The 24,436-nt window shown below is 43.9% G+C and overlaps 1 protein-coding gene across 7 annotated transcripts in view; it reads right to left on the bottom strand.

Moving 5' to 3' along the window:
- The window catches only part of Stat92E (Signal transducer and transcription activator Stat92E), a 177,660-nt gene that overhangs the window by 8,696 nt on the left and 144,528 nt on the right, over positions 1-24,436 (bottom strand). For 4 of the 7 annotated variants that reach the window (XM_077669357.1, XM_077669355.1, XM_077669354.1 and 1 more), the window contains exons 18-19: positions 18,548-18,676; positions 4,972-5,126 (exon numbers count right to left, since the gene is read on the bottom strand). In XM_077669357.1, coding sequence (XP_077525483.1) covers positions 4,994-5,126; positions 18,548-18,676 — 262 coding nt within the window. In that variant the 3' untranslated portion in view covers positions 4,972-4,993. Of the gene's footprint in view, positions 1-4,971; positions 5,127-18,172; positions 18,465-18,539; positions 18,677-24,436 lie in introns of those variants that run through there. The other 3 variants (XM_077669359.1, XM_077669360.1, XM_077669361.1) reach the window with 3 other exon arrangements.

The raw sequence follows: 24,436 nt of genomic DNA, 5'->3' as shown, positions 1-24,436 counted from the left end.
CCCATCCCATTTGCTGAATAAGAATTTTTGTCAAGACCCAAGAGGATGCAAGTGCTTCCTCTCAGAACACAGTCACTTGAAACAGCCCAGTAAAAGAAATGGCCATTTTGCGATGTCTGACAGCTGCGCCAAGAGCTTGAGAACCTTTAAATATCAGTAAGGTTGCAGATATGACCCCAAACTAGATGGTCACCTTGAGATACTGTGATAACGTCATCTACGAGCAAGCACAATGATTCAACACAACTGTGTTTGGTGCAGCGATATATTGGATGTGGTCGTATTGGTTCTTTTCAAACTGTCCTTCCGGATTCCTCCCTCTGTTCTTCTTTGTCTCAGTTGTGTTAATAACAGCAAACTTGTACAGGTGCGAACCTTAGTAAAAGGAGCCTGGTAACTTGTTTTAAGTGTAATACCTTTTCTAACAGAAATGAAGAAAATTGTTTGTCCATGAGAAACTGCAACAGGGATCACCACATGCATGCACACACCAATACCTCCCAAAATCAATTATGTAATGCATTAACAGGGCTAGAAGGCAATAACGTGCTCCGTTTAGTTCGTTTGGTTTATGGGGTTTAACATCCCAAAGCGACTCAGGCTATGAGGGACGCCGTAGTGAAGGGCTCCGGAAATTTCAACCGCTTGGGGTTCTTTAACGTGCACTGACATCGCACAGTACACAGGTCTCTAGAATTTCGACTGCCGCGGCCGGGATCGAACCCACGCCTTTCGGGTGAGCAGCCGAGAGCCATAACTACTGAGCCACCGCAGCTGCCCATTTACTTGTCCACACCTGTACAGATACCTGTAGGAATTCCTGTGGATGACTATGTACAATTTAACATCTCTTACTGCATTTTAATAGTTGTTACACTGGCTGTTCATTTCCTAACCTAGGGCTTTTGCAATTTTATTGACCCTGACGTTTACTCCATTGTGTGTACTTTTTGTGTGTGTTTGCATCTCTTTTGTGATAAACCTACTATCTTGTAGAGTATGTAATGGTGTAGGTCTTCATCATTCCTTTCTTTTCTCTTACTTTTTTTTTAAATTTCTGTCACTTTCTTGACTGTTATAACCCTAAAAGGGAAGGTACACAGCGACATCTGCATCAGCAAAGTGATGCGTTCGCATTTATAGTAGTAGCATGACCACATCGTTTGTTTCAAAATCCCCAGCAGTTTGTTAGCCCTAGCTTTCACGAAGGCTGGCTCACCAACTGCGTTTTTGGTAAAGATTTTTAATGTACATCGCCTCACATCTTTTCCGAGAGGCTGCTCTTGGGGCCAGTGTGTTTGGTAGTGTGAGTGTACGCGTGCCAATGTTATATTCACTACATTCAGGTCTTGTACCAATTTATTAGGTTCAAATTTTGTAACCAATGCAAATGAAAATGAAAATTGGTTTTTGAGGAAAGAAAATGGCACAGTAATTATCTGCATATCTCTATGGACACCTGAACTGCCCCATAAGGGAAGGGACGAAGGTGGGAGTGAAAGAACAAAGAGAATGAGGTGCAGTAGTGGAGGGCTCCGGCATAATTTTGACCACCTAGCAATCTTCAACATGCACTGACATTGCACAGCACACGGGCACCTTTGCGTTTCGCCTCCATCGAAACGCGGCCGCCACAATCGGGGTCCTACCCGAGTACTCTGGCTCAGTAGCCGAGCCACCGCGGCGGGTAGGTTGCCTACTGGCAAATCCTCCAATCCATGCGGCACCTAGTGGTACCATGCTTTCAGCTATATTCAAAAAGAGAGACATTCAAGTACAAAAAATTCTAATTTCATGCATCTATGCACCACACACTACATCCACACCTAGAATGGCTGTGAAGGCTCCACCCACATCACATGCACATTTTTTTTAATTACTGCTTCTAACTATTGACCTTGGGTGCATCTTCACAGTTTCAAGGTTGCTGACCTGCCACAAGTTGCTGCTGACCCATCAAAAGCTAGCGAGCATTAGTGAACCTTAGTGAACATATAAGATGAGTGATATGTTAAGGGCGCACTGAAGAGGAATCTGAAATCGTCTTTTTACCGCGTAAACTCGATCTACACTCTCCAAGCATTCTTAGAAACCTGGAATTATTGTCCTGTGTGGCTGATTTCCCTATAAATCGAATTAAATGCCCCAGCTCCCACCTTTTTTAACTCACCTCTGGAAAGAGGAGTCAGCCAACGTGTGCAGTTCCTTTCAGCCAGTCGCACGGCAGCTTACCGCTCTGCCATCAGCTGAGTGATATGTAAATCAGAGTCAACGCATGTGGTATTTTTATTTCCGTGGGCCTAATTTGCGGCTAACTTGTCTGCGACTGAAACAATTCGTTGACAGAAACCTAAAAAACAAAATAAAAGCGAAAGCGAAGCCGCCACGGGACTGGCTGAAAGGCACTCCAAGCGTTGGCTGACTCCTCCTTTTATTTTGTCTTAAGTTTTCCGCGCATAAATAGTTTCAGTTGCAGACTACATAGCTGCAAATTAGGCTCATGAAAATAAAAAGACATGTGGACACTCTGCTTTCGCCGATCGCTACGTACCACTTCACCAATGGCACAGCGGCAAACCACCATGCGGCTGGCTGAAAGGCACCCCAAGCGTTGGCCGACTCCTCCTCTCTTTGGAGGCAAGTTAAAAAAAAGGCAGAAGCCTGGACACTTAATTCCATTTAATAGAAAAAATCGGTCACGTAGGACAATAATTCAGAGTTTTTAAGAATGCTCGGAGCGTGCAGATTGAGTTCCCGCAGTAAAAAGATGAGCTCAGAATCCTCCTTAGTGCACTTTTAATGTCAGACACCTTCAATCTCTTGACAGAAGCAGAAGGTTCATCTGATAACAAAATAAGTAACATGCATAGCTGTTTTAAAACTGACTCACCTGAAATACACACTTCTGACTGCAAGCAATCGCAATTAAGATCAGAATTTGGGCGTTTCATAGACACGGATCACACACCACAAATATGTCGGCTCCACATGTAGGCCAACTACCCCAATTTCCGAAGGCCATTTTTGCAGGAAGTCAATACAGCTTCAATGCATTCCCCTTTTTTTTTCAAGTAGTGGCCTTGCGTGTTCGAAAAATACATGATTTTGATAATGCCTACTGAGCCATTCAACCTTTTTGCTTGACAGAAGTATTCATATATTTGCTTTGAACCAAAACACTATTCGCACAAGCCTAATCAATGAAGAACTTTTTTATATTTAGAAGCTTTGTCCTCCTCATACAAGAAATTTGCACCCTAAAACGTGGCAAGTCTAGGTATGCAAACCCCACGACTTTCAGCCTTAGCATGTTCACCTTTTGTCAGTCTTCTGCTTGTGTTCGCAGTGAGCTAGAGCTACAGCCACATTTTTTGCAAGAAAAAAAAAAAAAAGTGGTCTCTGGAGGCCCTAATCAAAGCTCTCAAAAGCTGCAGCCCCGTAAGAACATGGCACACAGACAATCAAAGTCCGAAGATGGCGTGATAACGTTCACTAAATCTTGCTCAATTATACAGAGTTCAAAGCATGCCATGAAGCAAGTTCTCCAAAGATTTTGGAGTGGAGCCATTTTGTTAATAGCTCAAGACCTACGAGCACTTGCCAATAGCATGGCCTCCGGTTCACGGCCCTCTGAAGTGAAATACTGTGCACAACACCGCTACTCACAAGCTGCTGAAAATAGTAGAAAAAGGCTGCTGAAACAGCTTGGCTAAAATAGCATGGAAAGGCTGAGAGCGGGTTGACTATGCTATGTCCAAGTTCTGGACAAAACATGCAGTGGGCAGCATAGCAGGAAAGATAATTACTACACTAACCAGAAAAATTGATGGGCTGTGTCACAGGCTGTGTCAATTTGTAGCCTATGTCTAGAGAGCAATGCGGAACTCTACTGCATCAATATGTGTGGGAATTGGTCATACCTAATCATGTCCAATATTTACACTTCAAATAAAATCTGTTTGGGTTTGCGGACATTAAACCACTGATGACGACTCCAAGAAGCAATTTTACTCAGTGGATACAATGCGTAAACATAGTGGCGTGCACAGCCCCCCCATGATTCCATGGGCACGTAGTTGAACTTTACAAGCACTACTATTTTATATATTGAATTATACCGCATTTGCATGAGTAATGCTCAAGTACAGGAGCCTTGAAACTCACTATGATGGTCAAACCTCAATATTTGCCAACAAGGACATACATTTAAAAAATGTCGTGCAGGCTCAACGACTGCAAATATATTAAAACTGCACAGGGAGGATCATGTTTGTGTAGTCTAAGCCATGTTTAAGCCCTCCAGGAAAACAACTATAATAGTTAAACTTGTATTCAGTGCTCAGGCTTTTCCCATTTGTAGCTATTAGCCAGCAGAGCCTGTTCTGCCCAAGGCACTTCGGGAATTTGCTTGAAAAATGGGGTTAATGATGTAGAGCATATACTGGCGGATTTACTCCGGTCCAGACAGAAGGAATAAGGCTTTTCATTTTCAATGAATGAAGAAATTTCTGTCCATGTCAAGTTGTTCGGTTTGAACAGATGACAGTTCGATGTTCTGATCAGGCCACACCTCTATGTTTCAAGTGTAGCTCAGTTTACCAAAAGGATGCCCGAATTGACTGAAGACAAGGTGGCACAAAAAAAAAAAAATAGAAAGCTGGTGAGAAAAAGTGGAGGAAAGCAGGAGTGGGTGGAACACGTGTGTGCAGCAGCAAGCAAGTGGTGCAACGGTAGCTGTTTCAAGACAGAACTAAACTGAGGGAAGGGGTGAAAAAAAAATACTGCTACCATACTAGCGCAAAAGCATCCTAAAATGCTCTACTGTGAAGCAAATGTGAGCAGGCAGGTCAGGAGAGGTAACTGGAGGGTAGAGGGGGAATACTGGGAGAAGAGGTTATTCTGGCGGTACTAGTGCAAGTGTGTGAGAGAGAAAAAAAAAGAAGAGAATGAGTGGCATCTTCCTGAGCTCACCTGTAGGAGAAGGAGGGGGAGCTCAGTTAGCTTTGGTAGTGTAGGTCACGAGCTCGCTAACGTTGATGCTTGAAAAATCAACAGGCACATCCAAATCTGCGAGGTCCATGTCATACAGGTTGTAGTCGAGGTCAGGCGCTGCCGACAGCCCCGCCCTGGCAGAAAGAACCAAGAAGAACAGGCGTTAGGCGGGCGGGGGGTAGGGGCTTAGACTGCCGCTGCACCCTCGACAGCACCTGACCTCCTCTCCTCCTCACTTCCTTCGCATCTCGCGATTAGTCCCGACTGATATTGATCCTTAAACTATCTTCAGAAATATTCGCATTACGGTAGCAATATGATGTGCGTGTATTGCATTTATGCTTTACCCAATGGGAATGGCATGACTGACGAGGTGGGAGTCGTGGCAGCTAACACTTGCTTGCTCTGCAATGCACATGTATGAGTATGGGGTAGGAAAGGAAAACAAAGAGAAAGTGAAGACCACAGAAATGAGAGAGAGAGACGGAAAGCACAACGCTCATACATTTTTACTCTGGCCTGCTCCTTGTCAAGGCCAGTGGAGACCAGCACTGCCGGGGAACAGGGCAAAAAGATGCCGTGGACAACTTTCCTGTAGCCTAAATTTGTCAAAAGGAGCCATTACACCAAGAAGGAAAAAAAAATCTCTTCCTCCGATGAGCAAGTTCTGGAGAGGTGTGCATGCATCCAGGGTACTGATGCTGTTGGGTTGACACGGAAGATCACCACGTTTTGCAACAGGCAACTTTATCGAAGAGAGGTATCGCATGCTAGCCTTGAGGAACAATTCCCCACAAGGACAACATCTTGAGGATGACATATTTGACTGCATTTTTCTACTGTGACAGGTGCTGCGTCAGGTTCCGGCTTGCACAGATATATAAACGTAAAAGAGAACAACAATGTTAGCACTAGGCATGGCATTTCATGCAAAGCCTAGTGTGAGAGAACTTTCCAAACATGATCGCCAAGCTTCAAACTCTGCACATAACAGTCGTAAGCAGAGTATCAAATCTCAAGCCCTAAACAGCAAGGTTCCTCAGTGTAGCAGCAGCAGTGTGTTGCTAGCCCCCACAACGAAGGCATTGAGGTCTACCACAAAACCCAAATCAATGCCCACGATGAGTACATCATTGAGATCTACTTGCAAAGAAGAGAGCCAACGTAACTGTTTATTGTCAACACATGAGAGGCTTGCCAAAAAGCAAAGCATGTAAATGATGGCACGTGAATTACAGCGTGGGTGGCACCAAGAAGAGAGAAAGAAGAACGCTCTACACGCATAAACAACTCTGCAACAAACTCTTTAAAAAAAAAAACACAACAAAAAGAAGCAAATGTACAACGGGGGAGAGAACAGACTCCAGCTCATTGCATGGGAAACAGTAGCAGCAACAGCACTGACCAGCAAATGACACGGTGACTCCTCTTTGCTTTGGCAAATTCACATGTATTTATACTACACACTGCGCACAATTGACAACTAGTGTTACACACACAGATAGCATTTCGGGGGTTGCAAGAGAACATCACGTGCACGGCTTGTGCAAGGCTGTCAAGGAAAAAGAAAACGCGTAGCTAGGTAGGTACAAACACCTGTGGTCACAGAGACATCACTCTTGGTCATAAAGGTAACAGCAACATTAGAGGAAAGCATACGCACAGAGAAATATATACTGGGAATTATAATAAAGGTGAGTGACTTGTGTTTACATGAACTTCGCAGCCTTCATACATATCTGCACCTGCTAAATCATTCAGGGGCCAGAGAAGGTGCTGCAAGGGCAAGTTGCACAGTGATGTAAGCTCGACAAAAAACAATGCTGGTCGGTACAGCCCTTGCACTGTGGATTAACCATCTGAAGCTGGTTTATTTAACAAATATTTCATTTTCTGTTGGCACGAAAATTCTAAAGCAGCAGAAAAGCAGTAGCCACACTTCAATTCGCCTTGTTACATAGCTTCTTTGTGAATTGCTGCCTGAAACAATCCGTCACCGCTTCTACACCAGTCACTACTAGAGAAGTATTCATGATGTACATCTGTCATTGCTGTTTTGTACCAAAGATGATAAAAGTTGTTACCTTCCAAATGAGACTAGCTACATGAATGCAAATTGTAAATTATGGGGTTTACCGTCCCAAACCGACACATGGGGTATGAGGCATGTTGTAGCAGAGGTTTCCAGATTAATTTAGACGTCACGGCGTTCTTTAATGTGAGCTGACATCACACAGCAGATGGGCGCCTTTTGCATTTTCACCTCTATCAGAACGCAGCCGCCATGGCCGGCACTGTTTACAACCCTGTTTACAAGAATGAGAAATCATTCTGACCATTTTGGCAGGTACCGAACTGTATGAAAGAGGCTATGGGAAGGCTCTCAATATGGATGACCCAGTATCAAAGATCACTCATACATTTATATATATATAAAAAGATGAGGTCAAGTTGCTCAAAACAAGCTGCGAATTCCAAGGTCCATAAAAACGCTGAATGCACAGTTCCACTACACCTGGCAGGTTACGTGCTGCTGAAATGTAGACACCACAAAATAAACTTTTCTCTACATTGTCATACAACTTGAGCAAATCGCTTTCTCCAGTGAGCCAATGTCCTTGATAAGAGTGTGGCAGAGAGGTGGAAGGAACAACCGTTTTTAGTACACCTGACCTGTCCACTTCCTTTCCAATTCTACTGACTTCCTCGACAACTTACTTTCAACTATTCAGAGCTTTACTTTTTATTATGCACAGAGAAGGACACACAGTACTCTACAGCAAATCACATAATCTTACAGCTTGAATGGTTCTTAAGAGTTTTATGTGATAAAATAGATCTAGGGTGCACTAAAAGGTGGAAGGCAACTACACCTTCAACAAACTGTATAAAACAATGCCCTTGGAGACTGTGATCACGAACAAAAAAAAAAAGACAAGGAACAATCCTGCAAGGTATAGAATTCTTGTAACAAATGTCCACTAATAATAGACATGCCATGTTCAACAATAACTTTTCTTTGTTCAACAAGCACCAGGATAAAGACGCAACCTGCTTTGAGAAACTTGATCCTTCCCTCTGCATGTCTCTCATCACAGCACCACAAAAGCTCGGTCACAAGAAATCAGCTATAACATCATCTCTTAGTGCAATTTTGTCAAGCTGCACGATCCAAAAGCCATTCAGTTCAAGCATGAGTGTTCAATGCTTCTATCTTTTCTTCTTTTTTTTTTGTTACAACACTATATAACACCAGAGAGCCTTGAAAGCTCTACACTGCTACTTACAACAATAATGACAGCACATATGACTTGGGTGCACCAAATGACTAAATATGCAATGTCACATCAGATAACCGAAACATACTTGCAACTCTATATATATATATATATATAGCACACTAAATCATGGCACATTAGACTAACAGCTTGCAAAAAAACCTGGACCAATGCACTCCATCGAACGATTCCTTAGCAGATGAAGAAAAGTACCAATAAATTCATGACGTATTGACAACAAGAATTGATGCTCACAGCACTTAAAATTTTTCTTGCCAATAATGTACCAATCATTGGAATGCAGCATGTACATGCATATTGACAAATTGCAACACAAGAACTAGAGCTTAAAGTATTAAGGCGAACACTCAGGCGTGAAGAGATGCTTACACAAAGCCAACCACTAGAAAAAACAAAATACACCACACTAGTCCCCCCGTCAAAAACACACAGACTACTCATGAATGGCTGCACCAGGCTGTGCTTGGTGATCGATTTTACAGCCTTGGAGTAGCAATAGCAACTGGTGTGCCTGAGGTTGCAATAGACTTGAGGGCACAGCAACTGTGCACGACATGCACCAAAAGGCCCGTGAACTTTTTAAAAAGAGTGCACATATCTTAATGGATGCTTACCATGAATGCTTACCAACTCGCCCAAATTTCAGCTTTACTCGGTGTACATATCATTCTGCAGCGGAAATTGAGCTGCTTGGCACAGGAAGTGCGGAAAGCTAACATCAAGGGCAAATTCCGGAAAATATTCCATTTTAGTGAAGCAATCTTCTGATGCCAGCCAATTCCCTTGCGACAGGAAAAGCGAGCCAAGAAACAAAAGCAAGTAAAAAAAAGCACGAAGCATCTTCGATGGCGTCAACCTGAAGGCACACAATTACTGCTACAAGTAGAACTCCAGACAAAACCAAACGACTACATTTTCACAATGACTTGGCCTTGCTTGTGAGCCAGTTAAAAAGAATTCATATCCCAAACTTCCTCTCTTTACTGCCTGTGACTCAATTTCTTTTTGGAATGTTTAGGCACAAACAGTAAAATGTGATTCACTGACATTGAAGATCGATGCTTCTCCTGGAGAAAGTATAGCATATACATGCCTGGAGAAGGCCAGTCTAGGAAAATGTGACGCATCTATGTTGCCACGTAAAGCCTGTGTACACAAGCTCAACTACTAGAAGCTTAACATTAAAAGCTGAAAATGCCTCATATAGAAATCAAACACCTGTCCATCTATAATATGGATCTTTAACAACATTCTAATGCTCGAGGAAAAGAAGCAACACTTCTTGCCTAATAACGATGCTCCAGCTGGTGGCGAAAGCACCATGATCAAGTACAATATATATAAAAATATGCTCACCTCTTAAATACGCGAGTATATGTAGAGTTTAGAAAATATTCGCTGTTGTCATTGTCATGTGTCGTCTTCTTTTTTAAAACCCTTGAGAGAAATGCCAGTGCCCGAAAGATTACTGAATTCAATTGAATTACTGAGGAATGCTGCCACATGAGGGGAGCGGAAGAATGATCAAAAGCATTGACCGTGCTTATCAGAAATGTCAGATGCTGCATTGATGTGCTCGCACAAGTTCATGTCACCTGAGTACCACTTAACAATAACTTTAAATAATGGCTGATGTATTGGCACTAGCACTCTCTTTTTGGGGGTACCCTGCAGGAAGAAAGGCACTGCTTTAATTGCTGGGTACGTTAAAAAGCCCCCACACCTATAGTATTTCACTGCAGTTGTGCCACCTGATGCTTGTTCAGTCCAGTGTACCAATTTGCACTCACTTCTTGTCAACAAGAAGAATTTGACCCTGTAACCTCCACCAAAGCTTTCAACTCGTAGTATATGGCTGTTATGGAGTCACAATTATAGATGTGTAAACAAAAAATAGGCCGACAATCACATTTTTCAGTCATTTAATTTTCGAGCACAGCTGCTGCGGTACTTGAACCATATGCGACTGCACATGGAACACGCAGTGACGAATGGAGGCAGCTCTGGGTTTCGGCTTGGGCATTGCGCACAGCGACCCACCGCTGCTGAGCTTTGCCTCAGGCGAATGAGCAGTGGCATGCACTACTCTGGCACCATCTCGAGTTGCTGCTGTGGAGCCAGTCTTCATGCTACACTATTTCATCCTCCACTAGGCTCTACGTTCACTCCCTTTCATACTCTGTTGTGCACTTCATTCACTCAATTACGCCGAGAGACGACCTCAACACCACTCAACTCAGAAACGGGGTGCTTAAGAGCTGTGCTCTAAAAATTAAATTGACAGAGAAATTAACAATTTTTTTATGCATTAGCAAAATGTGGCATGCTGCATTGGAGCCCTCTGAACTAATTTCAACTCGGCGGAGTTTTTTTTAACTGACTCCAAAATATTGGCATATTAGCACCTGTGCATTTGATCTCGATCCACACATAGTAACACCTCACCGATATGTATTAAAAAAAAAAGGAGAAAAAAAAACTTTTATCATTCAGGAAAACATATTTATTTATTTATTCAAATACCCTCAGGGCCCGAAGGCCTTAAAGAGGGGATGATCCAAACCACCCAAATTTTTAAAAATGTAACGACTGAATTAGGTAAAATAGCATTTATCGACAATTTCACTTCATAAAAAAGACAATTTTCATTTCTTGGCAAAAAAAGGTTTGAACAGCTCCTTTTCTGGTGATGGAAGAATTCACTCCGCATCTGTTCGCTCTAATGGAAGAAACTTCACAACACGCCTGCCCCGTTGACGGTAATAGTGAAAATAGCCGAAATCTCTTTGCTGTTTTCAGATGCTTCACCCCCGAGCCCTTATCCACTTGTGGACACAAACTATTTGTGGACATATTAAATGTAGTAGACGGCGAATCGTGATATCCAGGCACGTAAATCAGAGAAAAAATACTAGCTCTATGGGAGATTTTTAGTGCCCTCGATTTTAAGGACATGACCCAGGAAACTACGATCTGAGAACGTATCAGTGAGGTTTTAATGTATTGCAGCCAAAACGAAAACCACGACTCGGAAATCAGAAGCTGAATGTCAAAGTTTAAGACTGTGTGGCAGGTCTGGTATGTGCAGAAAATCACTGTCCGATATCAACAATTCACTGAACTGTTCACTCAACAGTATGCCTATTGAAATGGTTGTTACATTGCAAAAATACTTGAATAAGATTTCTCAGGCAAGTTGGTTTATTTCAGTGCTTGGTTTCAATTGTGCGAAAAAAGACAAAGAAAGTAACATGTACCAGACGGACGAGTGCAGATCCCCAAGTTTATTTCATAAAGCCAGACAAATTGAATTTATAGCTCTTTCATCTCTGAAAATAACCCGAACGCTATAAATTCCCCTTATGTGGCTTAATAAAATACAGCTGTAAGTCTTCACCCAGCTGTGTGGTTCCTCCGTCTTCAGTCTTTCTTCACACAGTTGAAACCATACACTGCAAATATTGGCTTTCCTCTCAGTCATCTTTCAGCACACCCTTTGTTGGACTCTGGCAGGTGATGCTGTCACTAAGCTTCAAGAATTGCACTTGAAATATGATCCATATAACATTTAGTGGACTTGCCGCTGTTCTACCCTCTAGAAATTATCCAAATGACATTTGCACTCTTGTACTGTAAATGCTACATCACGAATTACAGGGTCAAACTAAACTGCACAGAGACATTTGCCTCAAGCATGTCTTTAATCTTCAGGTAACACATCAAGCATACGTTTTATTTCGTTCCAGACTCCTGAACCATAACTGTATAGAAGACAAAAATACTGTCCAGAAGCTCTTTCTAGTCGAAATTTTGAGATATACAGTGACTGATATTAAATAATACAGAGAAATAGCACCATTTTCTTTGTTAAAAGTCACAACACTAGCTGCTCAATAAAGAGCAAAGATACAGCTGAAAACCCCTTCATATCCTTTAAGTCCTCAACTAAAATGAATGAATGAGCTGCTTATTTAGAAAGGGAGGCTCAAGGCCGTTTGTTGGGGAGTTGGGTTGTTAAGGAAGGGAAAAGTAAGGGTCTATTGATACATGGAGGGACGGCATGGGTGGTCTAGCCACGCTTTACACTGCTTTGTAAAGGCCACTTATCTTAGCATATTTGCCAATGTCTTCCCAGACGCCATTCGCTCCAGCTCTGGTCAATGCACGAAATTCATCGCCATCGGTGGGAAAACCATGTTTGGCGACGAGGTCGTTGTGTCCCTTGCGGAACTCTGAACAATGCTAAACTAGGTGGTACAGGTCAGCACGACACATACAACTACAGTACGGACACTCCATACCGTCAATATTACCCCCTTGATGCCAGTGAGGGCCGGTAAGCCATCTACGGATGATGTTTGGCGTGTAGGCAGCATCGGCGGTGATCTTACTGATGAAGATCTGCTCATGCCGTGTGAGAGCAGCTCAGGTAGCAAGGTAACCCGGTGGTGTAACGGCCATAAGTTGTATACGGCTCCTCTCTTTGGCACGCTCTAGTCTGCACATTAGGACAGCCAAGCGGGCTCGGTGGCTGTGCTCCCGCACAAGTCACTAATCCTCTGGTATTCGTCATGCAGGTGTTTGCCATCGCTGCCAACGCGCTCTTCGCTGCTATGCTCGTCCTTCCCCCCACCAAGGTGTCGACTGCAGCACCCAGCTGCTGTGATCACGGCATCCAATTCCTGCTTCCGCCCGACATCAACGCTTCATCTTGTCCGGCAGCACCACTACCAGGATTTCTATTCCTGGATGCTCAATGAAAAGCCGCATCACCACAGTCATCACCCGCCGATATAAAAGTGCTGCAACCACCTACGCAGCAACACAGTCTGTGCTGGCCGGAGATCCCCGTAGATGACATCACGACGATCCCGGCCATTCGCAGCGTTCGCTCGGCGCCCTGAGACGCTGGTGCCCGTTTTCTTCCAAAAAACACCTTTCTGCATTTATTTCCGCCCCTTTAGAATGCGATATTCTTTTTCAGCAGAGTAAAAACTATAAAATGCTGCAATTTTTTCGAAAAGTGCTTCAGCTTCCCTTTAACTCAAACCTTTTGAAAAATAACAAGAATATTTGTGCGCAATTTTTATGCTTACTTTTTTCACAGCCACTGTTATCAGGTCAACTACCATGCGATTGGAAAAGCGGTAAGGTCGTTCCAGTCTTCAAATCGGGTAAAAAAAATTCACCGCTTAACTACCATCTCATTTCCCTTACCAGCGTGCCCTGCAAACTTATGGAACACGTCATCTACTCCAATGTCCTGAGCTTCCTCGACTGTCAACTTTTTTCATCCTGCGCAACACGGTTTTCGAAAAGGCTTCTCATGCGAAACGCAGCTGGCCATTTTTATTCATGATCTGCATGCTAATCTTGCCTTTAACCTACAGACCGATGCTATCTTTCTGGACTATGCAAAATCATTTGACAAGGTTCCTCACAAACGCTTACTACTAAAACTTTCATATTTGAACCTCCCCTCTAATATCTTTAAATGGATAGAATTCTTGACAAACCGCTCACAGTACGTCACCATTAACAACCACAACTCTTATCCTATCGCAGTAACATCAGGCGTCCCCCCGCAAGGGTCTGTCCTCGGCCCGCTTCTGTTTCTAATTTACATGAACGATTTACCAATGCATGTATCTAGTAATATTCGCATGTTCGCCGATGATTGTGTAATTTACTGCAAGGTTAATAATGCTTCTGACCAAACATCTCTTGAACACGACCTTAACCGCATCCAGGAATAATGTGCCAATTGGCTAATGGAACTTAACCCTCAAAAATGTAAAATCTTGTCCTTCACGCGTCGCCGCAACCCACTTCATTTCCCATACATCATAGCTAACGTCCCTGTACACCCGATTCTATCATACAAGTACTTAGGCATTACCTTGAGTAGCGACTTGTCCTGGAGCACACACGTTACGAACATCATTTCATCCGCTAATAAAACACTTGGATTTTTAAGACGTCATCTCCGCCAAGCCCCTAAACATGTGAAGTTATTAGCGTACAAATCCCTTGTCGGACCAAAATTAGAATATGCCTCACCCATCTGGAACCCGCACCAAGCTTACCATATAAATGCACTCGAATCAGTCCAAAACAGAGCAGCCAGATTCATTCATTCATCATATTCTTACGACATCAGTGTGTAAGCGTTGAAAACTGAATCCGATCTAATGCCCTTATCATCTCGTCGCCGCATTGCCAGCCTTTGCTTGTTTTATAAATTTTTCCATAGTTCACTCGGTCGCACACCCTATATCGTCCCACCAGCCCGCATATCTCATCGCACTCATCATCCTTTTCAAGTTTCCCGACCTCGTGCCCGAACTACCACATTTGCCGCATCATTTTTTTCCCGTACTGCAGCAGACGAACGACCTACCCAACGACATCGCAGCCATCACATGCTCATCCAACTTCGCCCATAATGTTACCAATCATGTTTCGTTGTGTTAACACTTGCTTACCAAAATATATGTACCCACCCCTTATGTAATACCCCTCGTGGGTCTTAAGGTAATAAAATGAAATGAAATGAAAGTTGTTGGACATATCAGCGGGGTCGTCGGTAACAGCGGGGTATGCCAGCGAAGGAAGGAACGAGACACTCTCCCAAGCCACGCTGTGAGCGGACTAGTTCCCGTCGTCGTCGCCCATGTGTCCAGGGATACACGCGAGGTGAATGCGCACGTTGCGTGTTGAGAGGGTTCTGATTATAGAAGTAACCTGCTGTGCTACTGCGTGTGTCGAGAATGGTTTGTGGAGCTCGCGTACAGCTTCATGTGAATCAGACAGTATTCGGATTTTTCGCGACATGTCAGTTCGTAGCAACTGACTGCCGACCAGGACGTTTTCCACCTGCAGTAGAGCGCCGTACATAGCGAGCAGTTCCCCTTCTTTATGCAACCATCGGTTGCACAAATAGTACAGCAGCCGTTGAAATTGAGATTCTCGCGGCTGCGCCATGCCACTGATATCTTTCAAGGATGCATCTACGTATATGTCCTCCTCATCTTGATCTCTATCAGCGGCCATGTGTCGAGCTAGGTGGAGCCATGCCGCCGTTTGTGCTCTGGGTGGAGCCGTATGTCTGTAGCGGCCGAGGTGTGGACGAAGCCAGGGTAGAGCCGACCGGCGTTCATAATCAACCGGTGCAGAGAGTTGGCGGTCCCAGCGTTCCAAAGCACGTCCGTTTCATGTATGTTCTGCGTGTTTTGTGCCGAGTTACAGCTTCCTCAATAATTTTGTGAATAGGAGGAAGGGCCACCACTTCCTCTAGAGCCGTGATGCGCATATGTCATGGTAGACCTGTTATGGTGTGTAACGTAGCCCTGTGCTGACGAACTAGGTCTTCGTAGATTTTTGTGGTCAGTTCATTTCCACAGGTTGACCAAGTGGTTGTCGAGATGAGTGGTTGTGTCGCTACATTCTATTTCTTCTGTCGCCATCGCTTTAGCTGTGGTAATCTCAGGACAAATTGTTGGAAGCTATGGCATTTAAAATGTTGCGACATTCACAAAAGCACTGCCAGTCAATTGAGGGCAACGTCCTCTTGGCTCGAAACCGTTTGTTGTTGACACGGATGGCAATGGGGAAGCTATCACTGTTCCATGTAGTATCTAAAATTTCCCAGTGTTTTACGGTGCCAGGGGTTGCAAGAGTGAGGTCCGGTGTATTGCCGGTTTGTCTAGCGTGGAGGCCGACACGCGTGGACACATGTGGCCAGCTCAGCTAGCTCATCTTTCGGTGCCATCATTCCTATAGCTTGGGCTATTGCATTGCGAGGAATATTTCTTGCCTTAAACTTTTGTGTGGGCCTCATTATCAGTGCAAAGCGGGGCCGACTCGCCCTGTCTTCACAGGCCATCTTGTGGCACTTGCTAGGGCGTCGACGCTCCCAAGTTGTAGATATGCCGTCTTCGCCAACTCGTTTCTCGGGACGGTGGATTGAAGCATAATTTGTGCCTATAACATGGTGTTCGCCGGTCTCAAGTAGCTGTATCCAGATTGGGAGCTGGCAGGAGCGTCCGACTGTGCCATGCTGAACGCCGAGCATTCAGGCACCGGCACGTAGACTGTAGTCCAGAGTTAGGCCTCGGTCACCGCCATCACGAACTCCAGTAAAAGTCCACTAAAAACGGAGCCGAGGCTCCAAAAAACTGCTCTGCACACACCAGAACCACTAAGGAGAGTATCCAGCCATCCTCAGCATCTAGGAGCACACTTAACCGTTGAAAACGGGAACAGTTCGCGGAGCGCACGCAAAGCGTGTACCTTCTGCCACGTTCAAAAGTACAGCACTGTAGCACTTGTGCGAGTAATAACCAGATATTCCTTCCCAAAACAAAAAATGAAGGCGCTCACTACAGAGCAGAAAAAAAAAACAAATGACAACAAAATAAAATAGTGCTAACAGGTGTCAAATGTCAAAAATGATTTTCCATATGCGTTTCTTACAGGTTGCACAGAAAGAAAATAAAAAGATAATTCAGTACATACAATACAGTAATAAAGAAATGATTACTCGTTACTACCCACCCAAGCACAGACCTATGGCTACAAAGCAAACAGACACTTTGCATTTGAAGAAAAATTCGTCCCTGGTCACTCTGCCATCTGCTAGCCTTCTTGGAAAAGTAACTGCCCCGTACAGGTAGTGGCCCTGGGTTCGAACCATGGGGAACAGGACGAAACTTTTTTCAAATGCAAAGTTTCTGTGAAAGCTGTATAGCTTTCCTTTCCTTAGCAGTATGGCTGGGCTTGGGTGGATGCTAATGAGTAATCACTCCTTAAATACAAATTTACTTCACCTTGGGAATTCCCCTAAACACGCTGGACTAATATACAATACAGAAAAATCAATTTGGTCACAACATGCTTGCCATGTTCATGATATTTTAACAGACCAAATGCTGAAAAATAATTTTTCCCTGTGATAAATCACACACAATCTACTGTTAGCCTTCTTTTCCAACAAGAATGCACCAAAAATTCCAAAAAATCTTAAGTAACCAATCTGTGAGCACACAATTCCTCTGCTAGCATCGACTATATCAAACTATGTAGATATCAAGCCCCAAGCTGTTAAGGTGCAGGGAAAAACAACTGCTTGTGTGTTATGCCAGAGAGGTGTGTTATGCCTACTTACAATAAACTAATCTGGGAAGACACCAAAGGCCACTGCTCAAGGGTGTAGGAGAGCACAGACACTAGAACACTAGACTGTAACTATGCCAAATAGCAAAGCAAAGTGTCCACCAGCACGCAAAGACCGCATACAAATACGAAGCAATGATGGTGACAGGGGCGAAGCAGGGACTGGCAACTGCTGGAATTATGTAGAGATATCTTGTGGCTAAAACACAGACTACTCGAGATATATAAAGTATAAAAAAGCTCGGAAGAGAATGACATATGTCTAAAAAGCAAAACCAAGGTGTGATGACAAACCACTCAAGAAGCATTTCCAAAAAAAAAAAATTAAGAGGTCTCAAAATAAAATAAAAGCTGCATCAAAAGAATGAAGTTAAGGAATGACATAAAAATGATGAGATGAGCAACAAATAAAGATGGGAGATACAACAAAAACGTCAACTAATGCCACTACGACAGCACTTGCATTACAGCATTTTGTGATGTATAACATCAGAAATACGCAGCACGCAGGAGACCCGGTAGCTACAAAGAAACCAGACTTCTTTGCAGCCTACAAGCAAAAGATGCAAAAGAAACTTTCCTTACAGCCCATGTCTCTTGAACACTTTCTGCAGCTTCACATCCCAGCTGGAGTGGTCGGAAAAGAAAATGGGTTGGTAGGACGGCCACACGGGAATGCAAGTGCTCGACAACTGTTCTGACCATTTGTTTCTCTTGCTCACAAAAACCACACTCTTCCAGCGAGCTAAATGTTCGGGATGAGCCGGGAGCGGCTATGATCTTCAGGATTGCAGACATTCCCAGCAGTCAGTTCTTCGTCAGCAGATGGGTGGAGCACCGTCAGGGAGAAGTGATGCCATCGCTGAACAGCCGCTTTTGGGTCCACATGCTCGGCGGCATCGGGGTCGGGCTTTTGGGGGGGAGGGGGAGGGGGGCATAGGTGGGAAAAGTTGTTGGGCGGTGACAGGATAGGATGGTCAGGGATTGTGAAAGGGAGGGCTTCAAGACAAGTGGGAGAGGGGGAGCAGGAGAGAGGCTGTGTGAGGGGGCTAGGCAGGCAGGCAGGCAGCAAGCGCACTTACTGCATGGCCTGGTCGAGGGAGGAACCATCGTGGTAGATGCCCGCTCCCGCATCCGGCGAGTGCGGGTGGAAAAACGACTGGGGCGTCGACGGGTTGCTGTCCATTAGGTTACACCCACTTGATGTCAACCTGCGATAACAGGGAAAAAAAAAGAAGAAAACAACAGACATGAAAAGCCCCCGTGCATTTGCAACAAATCTTGCACAAGATGAACAATCGGCGGGTCTCTCTCTTTTTTTTTTTATGCGGTCCACCAGTATCATCAACACTGACAGTTTTCAAATGCACCGTACTCCAAGTTTCAAGGTAAATATGTTTTGCCAAGAGAGAGAGAATAAACATTTATTTGTAACAAGGAGGCTGGAGCGGATTGTGGGTGGGGTCCTCAGTCCAAGGCTCCAGTGGCTTCCGCCGACTCTTTGGAGATGGCGAGCAGTGCCTCCTGGTCTTCCAGGGCGAAAATAACCAATTGCCAAAATCACCAAAAATTTAACAGAACACTCTGTTCCTAAGGCAGGGAGCACACAGCCAGACCACTGTGCTTGACAGCACTGCGATACAAGACACCTGTGCTAAAAAATAAAAACTAAAAGAATAAAACAGGTCCGGAAATTCAAATGCGCATAAAACTTCCAGAAGTCAGCTCCACACCCCACGGAAGCGACCACACACAGTCCATCTGGGCACATTCTCCAAAGCACCCACTCTGCGGTGCACGTGGACATAGCACTGTCAGGTCACAGCAGGCAGATAGTGAGAGCTTCTTGTTAAAACAAGCTACAATGTTGTTTATCTTGGAAGAATCTCCTGTACGAGGACTATCACTCTGAAAGAAGGGAGCAATTAATTACTCAATAGTGTCCACCAAAGTGCAGCAATATGGCTGCAGTTCCCAGAGCAATGGACTAACGCCATTCCCGCTTTGAGTTGTTGACCAATTCAGATTTACCCTACCATCTGCTAGCCATCCTGGTTAGCTTAGTTATTAGAGTGACTGCCCTGGGCAGTGTTTAATCCTCACACCAAGATGTAGTTTTCTCCACCTAAGTTTCTGTCAAAGCTGTATACACTATTTTATGAGGAGTAGACAGAAGAAAGAGAACTGCTCTTAAACACCGTGCACTAAGCACAACTGCCCACAGTTATCATTCCCCTCTAGAATGTTCATCCGGTGCACGAAGCAACGTCTAGCTGCTTAGCTACGGGTCAAGCGCAAGTCTGTGTCGGTGTAACAGAAACTGCAATGCTGTACGGAACACCAGTGTCCTCGTACCAGTGCTTCTATATCACGGGCTGCGGCTATAGTCAACGAATCCCAATACCACCAATCCCAACATAGATGCAAAGGTCGCAAGCACTCTATTTAAAAAGATGCTAAGTTTCGAAACATATCAATGATGCACACCCAAGGTAGTTGTACAGTTCAACCTTGTGGCAGAAAACTTTCCGCCACAACAAAATATTTACGACCCTGTGTCAGCTGACGTTACAACACAATGCAACAAGTTTCCCCAACAAAATTTTCAGGGTGGGTACCACTTCAACAAAGCTTCTGCGAAGTATAACTGAACTTCAATACTTATTTTACACTGTTACAAGCAGACGGCCACCAATTTGTTTTTGTCTTTCCCATCTAAAGATGCAGTGCTTCACGAAAAATAGTCACCCAAGTCAGTACAGTTCAATCTTGATAATTCAAACTCGATGGGGACATTTCATTTATTCAAATTATGTGAAGTCTGAATTAGTGAAGCCCAATCAGAATGAGGAGCTAGTGCACTGCGTTGCACTTGCCACCTTTATCTCACTACTTCATGCCTTCTGTCCATCAGCCATGACAAGCTTACTGCTATGGCATGTTTCCTTTCTCACGTGAACTCTGTCCCACACGTAGCAACCCCGGTGGTCCTATCAGAGTATATTGCCGACAAAGGGAGACTTGTCTACAACATGCTGGCAACATTGCACTGCTGACTGCTGCACACATCAATGCAGATGCCATGGAGCCACTCAGGATGACTTGTCGCTCAGCAATATCCACACTGATTTGATGTGTGGAGGCATTAGAGTGACTAAGACTACCGACTACTTCTTTTACTATACGGCAATTAAGAAGTTCAAAGTTGGTTTCGTTTCATGGGATTTAACATCACAAAGCGACTTAGGTGACTACAGACACCGTAGTGGAGGGCTCCAAATAATTTCGACCACCTGGGGTTCTTTACTGTGCACTGAAATTGCACAGTACACAGGCCTCTAGCATTTCTCCTCCATCGAAATGCGACGAGATTGAACCTCCATCTTTTTCAGCTCAGCAGCCGAGCACTATAATCACTGAACCGCCACCGTAGTGGCTAGAAGTTCAAGGAAATTATATATATATATATATATATATATATATATATATATATATATATATATATATATATATATATATATATATATATATATATATATATATTTATATATATATATATATATATATATATATATATATATATATATATAGCAGACAAGGTAAGGGAAATGAGGTGCTAGTTTGACAAATACATCAGGGAAGCTAACAGTTAACAGTCGTCAAAACATGGGTACATAGGGGAATGTTTTTTTTTTTTTAATTTATAGTGTGGATTAGTGGGAGAATAATACTTCGATTAATCTTTGATTTAAAGAAAACTACTTACAAAGCAGCAGAGAAAACAACCATGCCGCCGGTGGGATCCAAACCCACGACCTCCGAATATCGCGTCCGGTGCTCTACCAACTGAGCTACGGCAACGGCTGCCCAGCCTGCTGCTGTCGTGGGTATTTGTTTATTGAGTGTAAGCGAACCTTGAGTGTGTTCGCCAGAGCCACCCTCGTCCATAGCGGCGAACGCAGCATGTCCTGTATTACCGCGAGTGTGACGTGGAATGTTATCTAACGGCGAGGGCGGGCACTGAGCGAGAGCCCTCTTATGCTACCTATGGCATCAAGACTGCCAGAACTGAGGCCCCCGTTAAGCTGTTAGCAGACAAGGTAAGGGAAATGGTTTATGGTTTATGGGGGTTTAACGTCCCAAAGTGACTCAGGCTATGCGGGGCTCGTTTGACAAATACGTGAAGGAAGCCAACAGTCACAGAAACACGGGTGCATAGGGGAATGTTTCTTTTTGTTCTTTTTAAATTTATAGTGCGGATTAGTGGGAGAATAATACTTCGATTAATCTTTCATTTAAAGAAAACTACTTACAAAGCAGCAGAAAAAACAACCATGCCGGATCCCACCGGCGGCATGGTTGCTTGTGTGTGTGCGTGCGCGTGCGTGTGTGTGTGTGTGTGTGGAAAGTATTGTTTGCATTACTTCAAGTGGTATGAATTCAACTGGAGCACAAAACAAGGTCACAATGGAGCTGCTAATAGAGTACGAAAATTGCATTATGACACTGATGTAGAAACAGCAAAGCAACCAAACCTGACTTATTTCTGAAAATATATGTTCACACACTATGCAGTCCAATCTGCTGCCATTACAAGCCGATTTCACTGTAATTATATTTCTACTTCAATTAAATTTTTCACCTCTCCTTTGAATTTTGTTGTACTGTGAGTTCAACTGCATTTCCTGAACCGAGACCCTTTTACCAAGACCGAGTGCAGACACACGACCTGGTACGGTATTTGGTAAACTACGGTATATGGTAAACCATATAGAGTTTAACATTTCAAAGTGACATGGACTCTGAGGGACACTGTGGTGGAAAGCTCGAGCTTAATTTCTATTATCTAGGGTTCTTTAACGTGCCTGGGATCGCACGGTACACTGGCGCCTTCCGTTTTGCCAGCACAGAAACGTGGCTGGGATCGAATCTGCATCCTCACGCTCAGCAGCCTAGCGCCCTAACCACTGAGCCACCGTTACGAGGCAGACGCAAGCTATGGTGGTGTGCACCGAACAGTTACTTGAGCAAAGTTCAGGCAAACAGCCTGCCCCCCCTCCCCTCCAGGCAAGGCACTGCACTAGTGCATTGTACTTAGGTGCTGTGCAGCCCTTGTAATGCTGCTATTCCAACTGAAAAACACCGGTGAAAATTAACGGAGACCAAAAACAAACAAACACACAAGAAGAAGAAAAAACAGGAGGATGAGACACGGATTTGCCGAATAGCTTCAGGATCTGAGTCCCCTGACATTACAAATGCCAGTGCAATTTAAAAACATTCCAATCTCAGCTTTGCGCAGCACTTTACTACACCTAATCGTAACTTGAAAAACTGCGAAGGTTGTATACAAGGACAGTATATTACATCTATTACATCTTGGCAGTACGCTACATGACCATTCCAGAGGCACCGCTTTGTCCATCTGTTCTTTGTCCATCCTTATTCAGTGGGCACCTCTGCACAGCTGCAGAGCCCGTGAGCTTGCCAGCGAAAGAAACTATTTGCACTGAAACGACTGTCGAGCAGAGACCCTGAAAGGTTCAGCTAACGCCAGACAATTGAAGCCAATGCTATGGCACTGGAACAGGAAATTCAGCAGGAGCTAGTTCCACCCTGACATATGAAAGCAGGTGGCACCTATTTCTCTTTGTTTAACAGTTCTATGTGTGGCAATTTCAGTGTTGTGGAAAAGTGGAAGCAGGCCACCTCTCATCTGGAACTATGCCCACACGTACACCACTGTTTGCAATTGAAATCCAAAAAAAAAGACAAAGGTGATAAAACAAAAAGCCAGCTGACTTCCGAATTCAAAGTATATGCACTGCCAAAGTAATTAAAGGTGCCAAACACAGAAAAGTTCCTCCTATTCTACGGACACCAAGCGCAAACTGAAGTTGACCTCCACTGCCAGAGTAAGACATTTTAACGAGAAAGAGACCGACTTTCACCAAAAATGGAGCATTTACAAGCTAGAAAAGACCAAGAAACAAAATACAGGTGGCACCATCAATGGCCGATTTCACAAGTAAATTGCATTCGTTCTCGGTGTGGACATCACAAGTGTGAATTGTGTGGCGGGAAAATTTTTAAATTCCACTTTCGCAGCCATAAAAACATTAGCACACCTAGAAAGAACCAGAGAATCAATTTTTATCAAATAGCTGGATGGAGCTGCTGTCAAGTCTCCCTTTGCAACGATAAAGTATACACATGCTTTTGGATAAAATTTCTGGCATCAACAAAAATCTATCTGTGTGAAATACACTCAACTGTTGATGAATATCATTACGCTGCAAAAAAAAAAAAAAAAGACATGTAGCTTTCGCTATTCGACAACAGTGTTGCCACATCTTAAGACATATTTAACAAGTCTTATAAAACTTGGACAGACACATGCACACATTTACACATAATCATGAAGCGCATGCAAGCTGAACGTGCACAGTAGGTATGGGACAAAACAGCGCTGCAAAACCTGCACGTACACAGGCAGGCAACCAGTTCAACATAAGCGCATGATGCTGCTGCTGCTGCTCAAGAGTGCATTCTCAAAGCTCAGCATGACAATGACTGCTGCGACACAAGCATGCAGATGGCAAAATGGCCCTTAATGTGAGCATGTTGACCTTCAAAGTACTTTAGTGATAACGGGCATTTTACACGGTGAATTAGTTTACACTCTTACCAAAGTAATGTTGCAGAAGCTACAAAGAAACTAGAAACGACTGCCATAACTGTCATCAAAATGCTTGCTGCAATGAACTCCTCACCACTGGCTAGCCCACAAGATAAGAGAGACATGGTAAAGATAAAAGGAAAAGAGGGAAACATTAACACGTGCTCCAGAAAAGGCAGCACCAAGTGCCAGCATCCGGGTCACTAGGGCGCAGTAAATCCTGTGTACTGTCAAGGTCTAAAGTTGACAAACATTACACTGGTATTACTAAGGTCAGATCAGTCGATTTCAG

Source organism: Amblyomma americanum, chromosome 6, assembly GCF_052857255.1.
Source record: "Amblyomma americanum isolate KBUSLIRL-KWMA chromosome 6, ASM5285725v1, whole genome shotgun sequence".
Classification (NCBI taxonomy): Eukaryota; Metazoa; Arthropoda; class Arachnida; order Ixodida; family Ixodidae; genus Amblyomma; species Amblyomma americanum.
Note: the sequence above shows the minus strand (reverse complement) of the source record. Positions and strands in the feature narration are given on the sequence as shown.